This window comes from Antechinus flavipes, chromosome 1 (genome assembly GCF_016432865.1).
Source record: "Antechinus flavipes isolate AdamAnt ecotype Samford, QLD, Australia chromosome 1, AdamAnt_v2, whole genome shotgun sequence".
NCBI lineage: Eukaryota > Metazoa > Chordata > Mammalia > Dasyuromorphia > Dasyuridae > Antechinus > Antechinus flavipes.
Window position 1 is genome coordinate 652,709,924 of NC_067398.1, and position 15,592 is coordinate 652,725,515.

The following is a 15,592-nucleotide window of genomic DNA, read 5'->3' on the forward strand; positions in this document are numbered from 1 at the left end:
TCTTCCACCGAGAGTGTATCTTTACCAAAGATTCAAAAGAGCTCTCAACATTTAACTTTTTCAATCATTGTCTTTGTCTGACTGTCCATGAAAAAGGAAAAAACAAAACTACATTTGTATCTGACGTGCAGAGAGAAGGGGGATATGATATTCTTCTTTGTAAAACTTCTTTGATTCAGCTTTCCTTTCTTTTCTCTTTCTGGTTCAAGTCCAGAACTGATATTTGGCTGTCTTGATTGTCAGCACAACAGAACTGACTTTTACCGCCTTCTCCTCATCTCTGTCTTCCCTAATATTCTTTACCTCTGTTCATTCCCTGTTGTCAATCTTCCTTTCATTTATTTTTATTGAAGTTTTTTATTTCTAAAACATAAACAAGGATCATTTTTTCCACATTGATCCTTGAAAAACCCTGCATTCCAATTATCCCACCTTCCCCCCCTCACCTAGGTAGCATGCAATCCAATATGTGCTCAACATGGCTAAAATACATGTTCCTTCCAAAATAGGCCTTTTGCAGTACTTCAGAGCTTACAAGAATTATTAGATTCCTGGCACATGAACTAACGGACAATGGAATCCTATTGGACTGTTTCTAGGACTTATGGACATGTGTAAATTTTCAGGATGGTTCATGTTATTTGTTACATTACTACTAGCCTGTGTTATATTGCTATGTGCTTATGTAAATTATGTATAATGCCTCCCATATTGATGGATTTATGTATACCATGTATGTCTGTTACAAAGTTCTGGCCCATATTGATGGATTTATGTGTACCCTCTCAGAAACCCCCTATGTTTTAAAACAAAAGAAAGGGGGAGATGTTGGAATCCTTACTAACTGCTAACTAATTAGAGTTGATCTAATCTTACAAGAAGATGTTTTGGGCAGAACCTGAAACAAGGTACTAAGTAGAACTAATTAATACAAGGCTTGTGTTCACACCTTTACTCATTGGAGTTCAATGAATTCACACCTCCCTTGAAGCTTGTTGGGCCAGAGAGCACTATGGGAGAAAACCCATAATCCCATTCTCTCAGAAGAGTCAGATAAAAGGCCAGCGATGAGGGCTCTATGGCAGAATACATTATTTCCTCTTGGCTGGCTGGTCGCAGAAGAAAGTTCAGCTGGACTCGAGAGGAGCGACTCTGGTGGCAGACAAAGGGTTTTCAGAGGATAAAGCTACGAGTGGAGAGTTCAGTGGACAACCAGATTCATCTTCATCTCACACCACTGTAGTTGGTGGCTGGGCTCCCCAGAAGGAGTCAAGAGAGACATTCCATCTCTGTGTTGGTTGGAGGCAGAAGAAAGCAGAGGCAGAGGCTGAAGGACAGAACCTTTGGATTTGGAGACATCCGAAGGGCTCTAAGCCTCTAAATCGGCTGTGCTTTGAGAAGAACAAGAACTCCAACATTTGAACTCTAACAATAAACAAATTCTTTTTCATCTTAAACCTAGGCCTCTTCTTACATTCTTACCAACTTTCTATGCTCAAAAAGACCTACTCATCTCCAGGAGATGCTACATGCATAGCAATCATGCCCAGTGCTGAATGCTCCTCTCATCCCTACTGCTTACTCTAAACCCACTGAGCCAAGAAAAATGTCATACCGCTTGCTCCTCACTCTAAATAATACCTCTGCTTTTAAGAGGCAATTGGGGTTAAGTGACTTGCCTTCCTACCCATGTAAAAAGTGTTAAGTGTCTGAGGTTGCATTTGAATTCAGGTCCTCCTGACTCTAGGGCTGATGCTCTATCCACTATACCATCTAGCACCCCCATCCAGCACCATAATTCAAAAGTGTCAGTTCTGCAGTACTCAACTATTCTTTGAACCCGCTCCTCTTTAGAAGTTTACCCCATCTCTATTAGTGATGTTAAGGTCTTTCTTATATAATTCTTTTGTATAGTTTTGCCATCTTTTCTTAATCTCTCCAGTTTCTGTTAAGTCCCTATAATTTTTGTGCCTTGTCAGCCCATTTTCACATGAAACTTTCCGTTGATAGCTCTAATTTTCTTGAAAAGATCTCTTTTTTATTCTACACATCAAAAATACTAAGATCTTGGCAACTGGTCTGATCACTTCTTGACAAGTAGAGGGAGAAGAAATGGAATCAGTGTCAGATTTTATATTCTTGGGCTCAAAGATCACAGCAGATGGTGACTGCTTAAAAGATGCTTGCTCCTTGGAAGAAAAGCTATGATAAATCTGGGCAGCATGAAAAAAGCAAAGACATTACCTTGCCAACAAAGGTCCATATTGTCAAAGTTATGGTTTTGCCATAGCTTTGTACATAGCAATGTATGGCATCAAGAGTTGGAGTATAAGGAAAGTTGAGTGCTACAGAATCGACACTTTTGAATTGTGGTGCTGGATGGGGGCACTAGATGGTGCAGTGGATAGAGCATCAGTCCTGGGTCAGGAGGACCTGAGTTCAGATGCAACCTCAGACACTTAACACTTCCTATCTGGGTAGGAAGGCAAGTGACTTCACCCCAATTGCCTAGCATTAAAAAAATGCTATTGGAGAAGACTTTAGAAAGCCATTTGGACAGACAGATCTATACTGAAGCAAAAGCTTTGGTCACAAAGTGAGAAGACAAGATTCACTGGAAAAGACCCAGTAAAAATAAAAGAATGAATATGGGATAGTAGAGGATGAGTTATAAATAGTATCATGGAAACAATGAACATGAAATAGTGGAAGGACTAGTCACAACTGAACAACTGAAAAACAACTGTCTCTATAAGGGCAGCTAAGTGGTACGGTGGATAGAGCACTGGGCCTCAAGTCAGGAATCCAAATCCAGCCTCAGACACTAGATTGTGTGACCTTGAGCAAATCATTAGCCCTATTTGCCTCTAGAAAAAGACATGGCAAACCATTCCTGTATCTCTGCCATGAAAACTCCAAATGGAGTCACAAAGAATTGGAAATGATTGAACAACAGCAATCTCCCAATTCAGATCTTGTCATCCACTGGATTCCAAGATTCTCCTTTTTTAAGGATTTGTGATTGTAACTGAGACAGTGTTCTTCATTCCAATCTCCATCCTAATACTTAGAAATTTCAACATAGATTTTTATATCTTCTCAAATATCCTAACTTCTCAATACATCAACTTCAAAATCTTCAAAACCAAAAAAGACATGTAGGTGATATCAATCACCCACAAGAATAGTCATACCTTGGATCTCCTTGCTATGCTACCTCCATGATTTTGAAACTGAAGTTTCTCTCTGATCATAGCTTTCTGTCTCTCCATTTCTCCCTCTATTGTACTTCTCCTAAAACTATTGAGAGAAATAGACTTTACAACCACAGTCTTGACCCTATAACTGACCAGTAGAATCTCACACTGCCCCTTGTCCCCTTTACCTATTTCTATCCATACAAGTACTTCTAATCTTGGGTTATTTCCACAATATTTCTTTGCTTCTACTCACATCCTGCTTTATGCCACTGGAGGGAGTTACTTAACCATGCTAACTGTGTCTTCCTCCTTGCCAAAGCCAACCCCTATATGTGTGCCCTTGATCCCCTCCCCTTTTTTCTCTTCTGGCAAAAAAAAAAGCTTCCTTCTTTGCTCATGAATCTTCTCTTTTATTTTCAGTCTCTACTCAGCTACTGGATTCTATACTGTTTCCTATACACATGGCTAGGACTCCCTCGCTCTTAAAAAAAAAAAAAAAAACCAAAAAACTTTCTTTATCCTGCCATTCTGTCAAGTTATTTCTTTTCTCTTTCTTTCAAAGTCCTAGAAAAAGCCTTCTCTCTAATACTAGCTTACTCTAAGGGACTCTTAGCCCCTTGCCACCTGACTTCTAACTCTATCACTCAACTGAAATGATTCTTTCCAAAGTCATCAGTGAACTCTTCCCCCCAAGTTGGATGAGTTTTACCCTACTTGACCTCTCTACAGCTTTTTGTCTTCTCAAACAATCCTTCCCAGAATTTTCAAGATACTTCTTTTTTCAGCTCCTGTTGTCTAAAAAACACTTCCTCTCAGAATCTGGAAAATCCTTAAGTCCCCCCAACTATGAATAGTCCTCAGAGTTTTGTCCTATGTCTTTTTTCTCCTCTCTCAAGTTTCTTTTCTTTAATTTCACCAATTCCCATGGGTTTAATTATCATCTATCTGCAGATAACTCTCACATCTATAAATACATCTTTAATCTGCTGAATTCTAGTTTCATTTTGCCAAACATTCATCAGACATCTCCACCTGGATGTCCCATTAATATCTCAAGGTCAACATGTCCAAAACAGAATTTATTTTCTTCTTCCTAATAAACCTATCTCATAATTCTTCTAGTCACTAAATTTAAAAACCTTGTAATCATCCCAGATGCTTCCTCTCCTTTACACTCCCTTTCCAATCAGTTGCCAACTCCTATACATTTTACCTCCACAGCATCTCTTCCATCTATCTCTCTTCACTCTCCATCACTCTAGTTCATCATTTCTCCATGTCCTATTATAATGGCTCCCTAATTGATTTGTATGTCTCCAATCTCTCCCCTCTCACATACTATCATAATAATCTTCATAAGCCATAGACCTGGCTATGTTACTTCCTTAAAAAAAATCATATAGGGATCCTTATTCTTCTTAAGGTAAAATACTATCTTCTCAGTGTATCATCTAAATTTTTTCACAATCTGGTACCAGACTGCCTTTTTGGATTTATTTTATGCATTGCATATTCCAGTCAAAGAGACCTAATAGTTGTTCCCTGAAGTTGACATTCCACCACTTATTTCTAGGCCTTGACACAATCTGTCCTCAATTCCTGGTATGGGTTCCTTCCTCATCTCTACTTCTTAGCATCTTTATCATATTTTCTTTTATGCAAAGCCTTAACTGACCTCCCAATTGCCATTGTTCATTCCTCCCCCTCAAATTACTTACTGCTTACTCATCTGTTTGTGTATATGGTGTATTTCTCTAGCTGCACCTAAATTCCTTGAGAACCAGAGACTTTTTTGTCTTTATATTTTGAATACCTACCATGATAACTTGCATGGGGTCACATTTAATAATTTGTTTGCTGGTACCCCAAGTGATCAGGGCAATTCCCAGAATGACAGCTTTATAATTCATTTTATATGTATAATTTTTACATATGTAAAAAGATAAGATTCTTGATTGACTCAGAGATATATGAGAAAAGGCAAGTTTTGGACTGGCTAGTAGGAGCACTAGGTAGTCACAGACCTGAGGGCAAAGCCAGCCCTCCCCAACATGTACCTTGATTTCCAGCACTTACACCCCCAGAAACTGCTAATAGACTTTTCTGATGAGATCATTTTTTCCTTGGCTGAATTGAGATTTTGTCTCATTCCTGGTATTGCTCTTGTGTAATCTATTGTCTTCCCTAATCTATATAAACGACACTAATTTCTGTTTCACCATTACTTAGATAAATGTTATTTGCTAGCTATCCCTGATTGTCTTTTGTATAACCAGCGTTTCGGAGGCTTTTACCTGGGGAAAGACTGCATTCTGGGGAGCCACTGATTCAAAGCCAGTCACTCTAGGGGCTTCCATGTTGAACCTTCATTAGATTTTCCTCAAAGTTTAGAGAGGTCACCAGGTCCAGGCTGAACAACTAGTATTTGACCCACCTGATTTCCCTTCTCCTAAAATACTTCACAAACTGGTGCCTGAAATGACTCCAGGATAAGGTCCCCAGAAGGGTTTCTTTACAGACTTGATTGGATTCTGATGGGGAAAGGATGCTAATTAATTCAGTCTTCTCCCAGAATTAATTCCACAAACATATCTGTCCCTCAGGTCATTCTTCTCTGGGAAATTGTACCCTGAGGCCTCAGCTGGTTATCTCTTGGTAAATGATACACCTAGGTTGGGGGTGCAGTAGGTAACATGCAGGACCTGCATTCAGGAAGGATGAGTTCAAATTGGACTTCAGGTGCTTTTTAGCTGAATGACCACAGCCTAGTTAGCCTGTCCTATTTTTCTTATCTTTAGAATGGAGATAATAATAGCACTTATATCCCAGGATTGTTTTAGGATAAAATGAGATATTTATAATGTGCTTTGCAATTTTAAAGCAAAAGATAAATGTTGGATATTTTATTAACCAGTAGTTTAAATAAAACACAAGTGTTTTTCAAAATATAATACATTGAATAGGCACTTGCTATACTTTATATATATATATATATATATATATATATATATATATATATATATATATATATACATAATTTTCATGTATTATAGGCTTGTCAAGGAAAATTTTAGAATCTATTTTCATAAAAATTTAAGGAAAAAACTTATTTGACACTAGAATTAGTTAGGAAGGCTGATTTTTGAAGCCCAGGTTATGACATTGTAAATTAAATAGACATAGTGAAAGTATTGGAGAGGTTTAAGTGACTTGGAAAGTCTCTTAAACTATTTCAATCTGTTTCCTCATCATAAGAAGAGAGTTTGGACAATTCTAATTTTTTTATGATTCTATAATCCCTTTTAAATTTTAGTTTGTCTTTAGGATCCTTAGAAAAGTACTCATACATGCTAGTTTTAAATGCTTAATCAAATTTTTTAATGATTAAAAATGTCTCAACAACATAAAGTAGTATGAAATAAAACAAGCAAAAATAATGACAATGTCCCAAAACTGTATGCTGCCTGCTCAATGTATATAACATGTAAACAAATTATTCAACAGAGAAACCCAGAAAAAAAATCACTTTCTTTTCTTAAAATCAAGATTGTGACAAACAACCCAGGAGACAGGGATCACTGCAGTGACAAGGTCTTTCACTCCAAGAAAAGAATGTGGTTAAACTACATTTCTGAGTGGGATGAAACCAATGATGGATCATTGTTTTCCTAGTGCAAGGGTTGCTGTGACTTTAACCTCTGTGTCTAATGCAGATAACAGCCACATAGTACATTGAATTTCTGAGGAATCTAGCAGCCCAAGGCAGTCGATTGCCAATCTTAGAAAAATGAGAGAAGAAGAAATTGGAAAAGCAGAAAAGGCCAGATGTGACAGGGGAAGTTTACTTGGGGCTTTCCCAAGAAGGAAAGACAAAGAAGGCGATCCCTCTCATGAGAATTGCTTTAGAAAAGAGCTGAAAAAAAGCAGGCAGGGTTCCTGACTTGAGACTGAATAAAATAGTCAGAAAAAAGGAGCAGATGTTTATCTTTTAGCCAGCAACATATAGTCAAGGGAAAAGGATTCTGTAAGCCTATAAATTGGGATCAAGCTGCTGAGATGAAGGCCTCCAAGTTCAGATCAGGAAAATTATTCCATGTTAGAGCAGACAAGAACAGAGAAGGGTCCCTCAAGTATTAAGCTCTTTAGGCTATCATAAGAGTCAGTCAAAATCAGTTTTTTCCTAGGTTTTCAGAAATTAAGAAATGAAATCCATGAACTTTATCATTTCCTACTTCATCCCCAACTTTAGTTTTTGTTTTAACTAATATACTAAAATTAGTCAAACATTTATTAAGTATCACTGCCACTATGTGCCAGTCTCTGCACTAAGCACTGAGGATACAAAAAGAGGCAAAAGTCAGTCCCTGTTCTCAAGAAATTTACAATTTAATAGGGGAGACAACAAGCAAATGTGAACAACTATATTCAGGATAAATAGAAAATAATTAACAGAGAGAAGGCACTAAAATTAAAATGGATTGGGGAAGGTTTTCTTAGAAAGTGGGATTTTTAGCTGATACTTGAAGATAATCAGTAGTCAGAAGAGGAGAAAAAGCATTCCAGGCATGGGGGGCAGACAGAGAAAATTCCTGGGGCAGAGAGGGAGATGGAGCAGGAGAGTATCTTTTTCATGGTACAATCAGGAGATCAGTGCTACTGGATCAAGGAATATGAGGCAGGAAGGAAAGTATAAGAAGTCTGGAAAAGTTAGGGTGGGAGTAGGTTATGAAGGGATCGAATGTTAAATAGAGCACTTTGTTTTTGAACCTGGAAAGGGGGAGTCATTAGCTTATTAAGTGGGGCAGTTGACATAGTCAGATCTGCACTTTAGGAAAATCACTTTGGTGGCTGAATGGAGGCTCAAATTGGATAAAGAGAAGTATAATACGTAAAGATTCACTGGCAGACTATTTCAATAATCCAAGCATAAGAGAGTGAGTATATCAGAGTGTAGTATATGAGTAGTAATATCAGGGTATTGGTGGCCAGCCAAAATTTAACTCAAAACTGTGCATTCAGGACATATAGACGTGAATGTCTACATTTGTTTCAGTCCCTTTGCCTTGAATAATAACAGTTTTTAAACAGATACAAAGTCTACAATTGATTCTCTTCCCAGGATGATTGAATACTTTGTCTCTACAATTGCTGATAACTGAGCCAAGTTGGTTTCTCCTTGTTTCCTCCCAACTTTCCCATACCACCTCCTTCTCCTATTCAGTTGGACTCTACCCAGGAATTACAAATTCTAATATCAAACATTTAACCCACAGAGGGCTCAGGAAGGTAAATCTTCTGGAGTTTGGAATGAGGGAGGAAGCTTACCAGAATATTCTTTGGGTTAGTCACACTCTTGCTCTTTCTGCTAAGAAAGAATTGCATGGAATCACAGACTCTTAAGATTTGAAAGAACCTTAGAAACAAATGTCAGGCTTTCACCACCCAAGACTGTCCCTTAGGCTGATGACACATTAATGCCAGTACTTTGTATCAGGAAGTAAGAATGGCAAATGGAGATTATGGACAGAATATACTTCTATGGGATTGTGAATAAACTCTATCTTAAGATCATTTTAAAAATTTGTTCTACATGATATTTCTTATTTGCACAATTTTAATTTATAATACTTGAAAATACATTTTGCTATGTATATAAAATATACATTCTCTAATGTATCCCTCTCTACCCACTGAAGATGATTAAACATCTTCAGTAACAAAGAATAAAAAGTGTCCAACAAAAACCAAAACATTGAGAAATTCTGGCATAACATACATTGCTTTATAGTCACAGTCCCCCTACTTCTTGAAAAAAAGAAGATAGGGAGGTACTTTCTCATATCTTTTTTGGGCGGCCAGGCTTAGTTATTTACTTTCATGGCCTTCAGTTTTCTTTCCATTTTTCATTTTAGTCACTATATATGCTGTTTTCTTGACTTTGCTACTTCATTTTGCATCTATTTACTCATCCTTCTATACTTCCCTGTATTCATTATATTTATCTCTTACAACAAGCTTGGTAATATTCTATTACAGATATATATTCAAACTGGTTTAGCCATTTCATAGATTATCTACTTAGCCCCCTAGTTCTTTGCTCCTCTAAAGTGTTATTCTAAATATTTTGGTGTACAAGAGGGTTTTTTTGTCATTGACCTTTTCGTGGTATATGAAAAGGGTCAGAATATGGACATTTTAGTCACTGTTTTAGCATAATTGCAAATTGTCTTCCAGAAAAGTTGTGCCAGTTCATAGCTTCAAAAGGTCAGTACTTTGCCTATCTTTCTATAGCTTTTTCAACACTATTCCCAACTACTAATTTGTAGTTGTGAAGTTAAACCTTAGGGTTAGGATGATTTGTATTTATTATTAGTGATTTGGAACATTCTTTCATATGGTTAGTGATAGTTTGCAGTTCTTTAGAGAATTTGCTCACATTCTTTCACCACTTATCTCTTGATATCTCTTTTACTTGTATGTTTTTGTTGGTTGCCTATACAGGGTACTCCAAAAGTTTTAATGTAGTTTTAAGCTATTAAATATTATTTAACAGTTTAATAGTTTGAGCTATTAATGCGTAAAACTGTACTAAAACTTTTGGGATACCTTGTATTATCTTGCATTCGATATATCCGATAAGGGCCTGGTATTTAAAATATTTAGTGCAATTTTTTTTTAATTTAAGGAGTTACCTTCATTATTATTGAGAATCTGTCTCTGAATTTCACTTATGCCATCTCTGCAGGTTCCATTTATATCTTCCTGTGATGGCCAGATGGTTCCATCTCCATTAGGAAACGTCTGCCACCTTTCTTGTCACCTGGTGGCAAAGCTTTAATGGTGGCACAAAACAATTAATTTGGAACTCAAAAAACTTAATTAAGAATGACCTCAAAACTGAAAATAATAGCATGACAGGTAATGTCTTATATATGGTGGGATTCATTGAACCAGGAATAAAAAATTACTGACCCAGGGAAAGGGAAAGAAACCAATAATTTGTACTTCAAAAGAGGGAAATGTGACTGAGGAATATTTAAATGAAAGTCACATCCAATCCCCCTCACTGGGAAGGAATGGAAAAGTGAATGATGGTATCTTTAATGGTGATCCAAGACAGGAGTCAAGAAATCTGCCAAGCAGGCCAATCTGTTCTCTACACAGAGAAGGGCTAATGACTATCAAGACTGTCTATCTATCCCAGATGTGACAATGTTGGCAAGTGAAGGGTCTGGTACCTGCAATAGACCCTGGGTTTTGGGTTATATACTGGCATAATGGACTAATATCATCAAAAAGCCCATTTTTGTTGTGGGAAGGATTGCCTAAAATAAATCTGAAGAGTGAAAAATCTCCTTGATAGTCTCCATATTTGCAACAACAACAACAACAACAACAAAAGTGAAAAAGATAAGCATACAGAGTGGGGTAGTAAACCTTAAGCTCTGTTAGTCAACAGTGTGACCTGGCAGCCAAAAACAAACAAAAAATCCTAAAATGCTATTAGGTGGTATCTTGATGAAGTATAATGTCCAGGATTGGGGGGGAGGGTGACTTTCAGGAAAAGGCTGAGGAGATAGAAGGTTCATTCATCTGTCCTGATCAGGTCACATCTGGAGAATTGTATTCTATTCTAGGCACTATATTTTAGGCATAGCACTGACAGAGGGCAACATCCAGAGGAGAGCAGCCAGGAAAGCAGAGGAACTAATGTCCATTCCATGGGAAGGTCGGTTGAAGGCACCGAGAATGTTGAGCTTGGAAGTGAGTCATGATCACTATCTTCATGCATCTAAAGAGATGTTAAGTAGAAAAGGGTAAGATTTGTTCTTTTTGATTCCAGAGAGTTGAACCAGAAGCAGTGATGGGAATTATACTGAGGCAATTTTTTGTTGACCTTAGACTCTCTGTGGCCCCACTTGGGTTTTTTGTTTTTGTTTTGTTTTTTGGCAAAGCTACAGCCCATTTTACAGATGAGGAAATTGAGGCAAATAGAGTTAAATGACTTGCCCAGAGTCACACAGCTAATTAATATCTGAGGTCAGATTTGAATTCAGAAAGATGAATCTTCTTAACCCCGGGTCTGATACACTATCGATTGGGCCACTTAACTGCCCATAGACAGATTTCAGCTCAATATAAGGAAGGACTTCTAAACGATTAGAGCTGGCCAAAATCTAGGACATCGAGGATTCTCCTTCCTAAGAAATCTTCAGTTGGAAGTTGTATAACCACTTGTTGGAATATAGTAGAAAAGATTCTTTTTTAAATATGGATCAGAAGCAGCTTCTTTCCCAGCCACCTTTCAAAAGTAGCTAGTTGGCACAGTAGATAAAACACTAGATCTAGAGTCAGAGAAACCTGAGTTCAAATCTTGTCTTAGACACTTACTAGCTGTGTGAACCTGGGTAAGCCATTTACTTCAGTTTCCTCAACTGTAAAATGGGCTGTAAAAGGAAATGGCAAACCACTGGCCAAAAATGGGGATAATTATAGCCCCCTATAGTATAACCCCTACTTTATAGGGTTATTGTGAAGACCAAATAAGATAATACTGTTAAAATGCTGATCATAATACTTGGCATATATATGTACTTACTTATTTCCTTCTTTCTTCTAAAATTCTGTGAAATCCTGAGGGTAGGACCCAGTGAGATTTATGCTATGAAATACTAAATTATTTAACTTGTATCAATGTGTTTATTATTCCAAAGCCTTTATCACTATTTGACCTTGACATTTTCCCTTCCTGTATAGAGAAGTAGAATCCTATGAAATTATTTTTGTTTTTGTCCCTGAGCTTAGGAGAGGCTGCTCTGAATTTTGGTTTTCAGAGTAGATAGATGTCTCCTAATTGTCATCAACAGAAGGCTGGATGCCTTTCCTCCAGGATGGATAATGGTGCCCCTTTTCATAATATTTCCCCCTCAAGTGTTTCCATGACCTCTGCCTTTCCTTTCCTTAGTCCTCCATGTAGAGTCTTTACCACAATATTGGAGTATATGCCATCCACCATCAGCTGTGTTCGTACGTCACCTGCCTCACTGTCACTTCCTGTTGGCTGTCCTGGGCATTGGGATTTCAAAACCTCTGTGGGCTGGCTCCATTCAATGATGTTACCCTTCTCTTTCATATCCATTTCTAACAGATCTGTCTGGAAGATGTCCATGTCCATGGCTCTAGTCAACTCCTCCAAAAGATTGCTTCTTTCAGTCTCATCTGGGTCCTTGTCCAGCAATTCAGGTGGCCACTGAGTAGAGCAGGTTTCCCTACTACTTCTCCCAATTTCTTCCTGACTTCCTTCACAATGGGAATTTTGGAGATCTTGGCAGGCATCTAGGTCCCACTGCAGAGAAGAATGAATGGTTTCTAAATTCCACATGGAAAGTGCAGCATGACCACATGTCTCTGCAGTTACCTCCTTCTTCCCGGGATAGAAGGCCCTTAGTTCAGATGCTGTATCTATTCCTTGAAAAAGAAGAAAAGGAAAAAGAAAGAAAAAAAGAAAAAATAAAAAGAATAAAATTAGTTTAGCATTTCTTCATATGCTCCTTCCCTTCTGAATACCTCTTCAATCCCAAAAGTTGTTTTCCTCATTTCTTGTTATTTACATTTCTTCTTGTCTACTGTTCACTTCAAAGCAGATTTCAGGCTCATAAATTGCCAGTCTCTACATAACAAAGATACATGAACCTATGTCAGCTTTGAAGCTATAAAAAAATCCATAAGTATTTCGTTTGAACAACCACCATTTGAGATAAATAAAGTAAGTGTTGGTGTTTTACAGACAGCTACGTGGTACAGAGGACAGAGCACTATCCACCAGAATCAGGAAGGCCTGAATTCAAATCCTTCCTAAGATATATACCAGCTGTATAATCCTGGGCAAGTCACATAGCTTTCTAAATCTCAGTTTCCTTATCTGTTAAATAGAGGTAATAACAACATCTACTTCTGTATTTTCTGGATCAAATGAAACAGCAAATGTTAAAATGCACAAACCTTAAAAATGTTAACTATTATTATTTATCCCTACTGATAACCAAAGAATCCAAGGCTCACAGAGAAGTGCCTTGCTCAAAGTGAGCAATGGTGGTACTGGAAACTGGTCTCCAAGAGACCAAAGTCAGCTTAGGGAAACTGTCTGTCTCACCAGAAGTATCTGTGCTTTTAGGGAGATGAGAGTCACTTGGATTTTTCACTTTTGTAAAGTGAGGGACATTTGATGTTGTCATAAAATTTAATGATAGATAATGACATGTACCCATCCTTTTGGGAAGAGTGAATACCTCCTCCTGATGTCACTAAAGGGTGGTTGGCCATTGGATAAATGAACAGACAAAAAAACAATGGCCAAAAAAATGGCCATACTCTTGAAAACTTTAAATATCTAACCCTTAAAGACAGTTGGCATTTGAAGAAAGATGAAGAAAGGAGGAAAATTGAACTACTCACTTGAAGGAGGGAGAGGAAGTCATTTTTCTCCTGTCCCATCTATCAGTCAATAAACATTTATTAAGTGTCAGATACCCTGCTAAGCACTGGGGATACAAAAAAAGGCAAAAGACAATTCCTGCCCTTAAAGAGTTTACAATCTAATGGGAGAGACACCATGCAAACTTATATATACTAAGCAATCTATATATAGGATAAATAGGAAATAATTAACAGAGGGAAATCATCAGAATTAAGAAGGATTATGGAAGGCTTCTAGTAAAAGAGGAGATTTTAATTGGGACTTAAACAAAGTTGGTGGAAGTCTGTAGGTACAGTAGAAGAGAAACAGCATTTCAGGCATGGGGATCAGTCAGAGAAAAGGCCAAGAGTGGAAAGATGGAGTTTCTTGTTCATGGAACAGCCAAGAGGCCAAGATCACTAAGTTGAAGAGAACATGTTAGGAATTTAGATGTAAGAAAGGCTGGAAATGTAGGTTATGAAGGGCTTTGAATACCAAATAGAGCATTTTGTATTTGATCCTGGAGGCAACCGGGAGCCACTGGAGTTTCTTGAATAGGATGGTGATATGGTCTGATCTGTACTTTAGGTAAATTGATTTGGTGGCTAAATGGAGGATGGATTAGAGTGGGGAAAGACTTGAGACAGGCAGACCCACCAATAGGCTTTTGCAATAGTCCAGGTATGTATAATGAAGGGCTGGACCAGTAATGGCAGAGTCAGAGGAGAGAAGGAGAAATAGTGCAAAGGTAAAATGACAGATCTTGGCAACAGATTAGATATGGGGTAAGGGGAGTAGAGGTAGTGAGGAGTCCAGGATAAGTTTTCAATTGTGAGCTTGTGGGACTGGGAGGATGGTCTTTCCCTCTACAGTGACAAAGAAGGTTGATGGGGAAGGGTTTAGGAGGAAAGAGAATGATTTCCGTTTTGATCACTGTGAGTTTAAGATAAGATGGAAGGTTATCAGAGAGTTATGGGTAAGACAAATTGATTTGAGAGTCATCAGCATAAAGATGGCAATTAAAATCCATGGGAGCTGATGAGATCACCAAGTGAAGCAATGTAGAGAAGAGAACAGGACAAATCCCTACAGGATACTTAGTATTAGAATATATAATCTAGAGGAGATTCAGGCAAAAGAGAAAGAGAATGAGTAAATGGTCAAACAGAAGAACCAGGAGAAAGGAGTATCCCAAAAAACTAGAGAGAAGAGAGGATCAAGGAGACAGTGATGATAGAGTAAAAAGCTGCAGAGAGACAAAGAAGAGTGAGGATTGAGAAAAGGCTATTTTGGACTACTTGTCCTGGGAGTGAAATACCATCCAATATTTGCAGAATTGGCTACAGAGAATAAAAGGTGCAGATGAGGAAGGATAGACTCTGCACAGAAAGGCAATTACTCGAATCTAGAAATAGATTCAGGGAATGAGATTTTTTATAATAAAAAAAAGAAGCAGCTAGGGAGTCAGAAAAGAACTACTTGTGATAATTAAATTAAACTGAAGAGAAGAGCAGAATATAGAGCCCAAGTGAGGTTCCCATCCAACAGGGAGCTTTTTGTGAGGATTCCCCTAGGGGGAGAAAGATCTTTGAGAGTCTAGGATACCAGATGTGCTAAAACTGTATCTTGTTCTGATTTCTCTGACTACCTCCTCCCCTTCTAGTTAGTATTGTAAATTTATTAAGTAGCCAGTATAAAGAAGTAGTATCAGGAAATGAGACTGCAAAGGGGACCTTGGAAGTCATGTACAAACTGTCCCAAAGATCAAAGGAGCATAATTTACAAATTGTATTATATATTAACCAAAATTCACATTCTGGTAATATGTATTGAGTCAGGGAAGGCCTTGTAGACATTGCTGTCAAGGTTTCTTGTTCTAAGATATGTAAATTTTGTACAAAATTCAGATCTCCACAACTCCAAATTGGCAGAACAT

General features: G+C 37.8%; 1 protein-coding gene across 1 annotated transcript in view; it reads right to left on the reverse strand.

Annotated features, from left to right (window-relative positions):
- Positions 1-6,554: 6,554 nt before the first annotated feature.
- The window catches only part of NIBAN3 (niban apoptosis regulator 3), a 37,557-nt gene continuing 28,519 nt past the window's right edge, over positions 6,555-15,592 (reverse strand). Inside the window, 1 exon segment of the mRNA XM_051975213.1 lies at positions 6,555-12,668. Coding sequence (XP_051831173.1) covers positions 12,112-12,668 — 557 coding nt within the window. The 3' untranslated portion in view covers positions 6,555-12,111.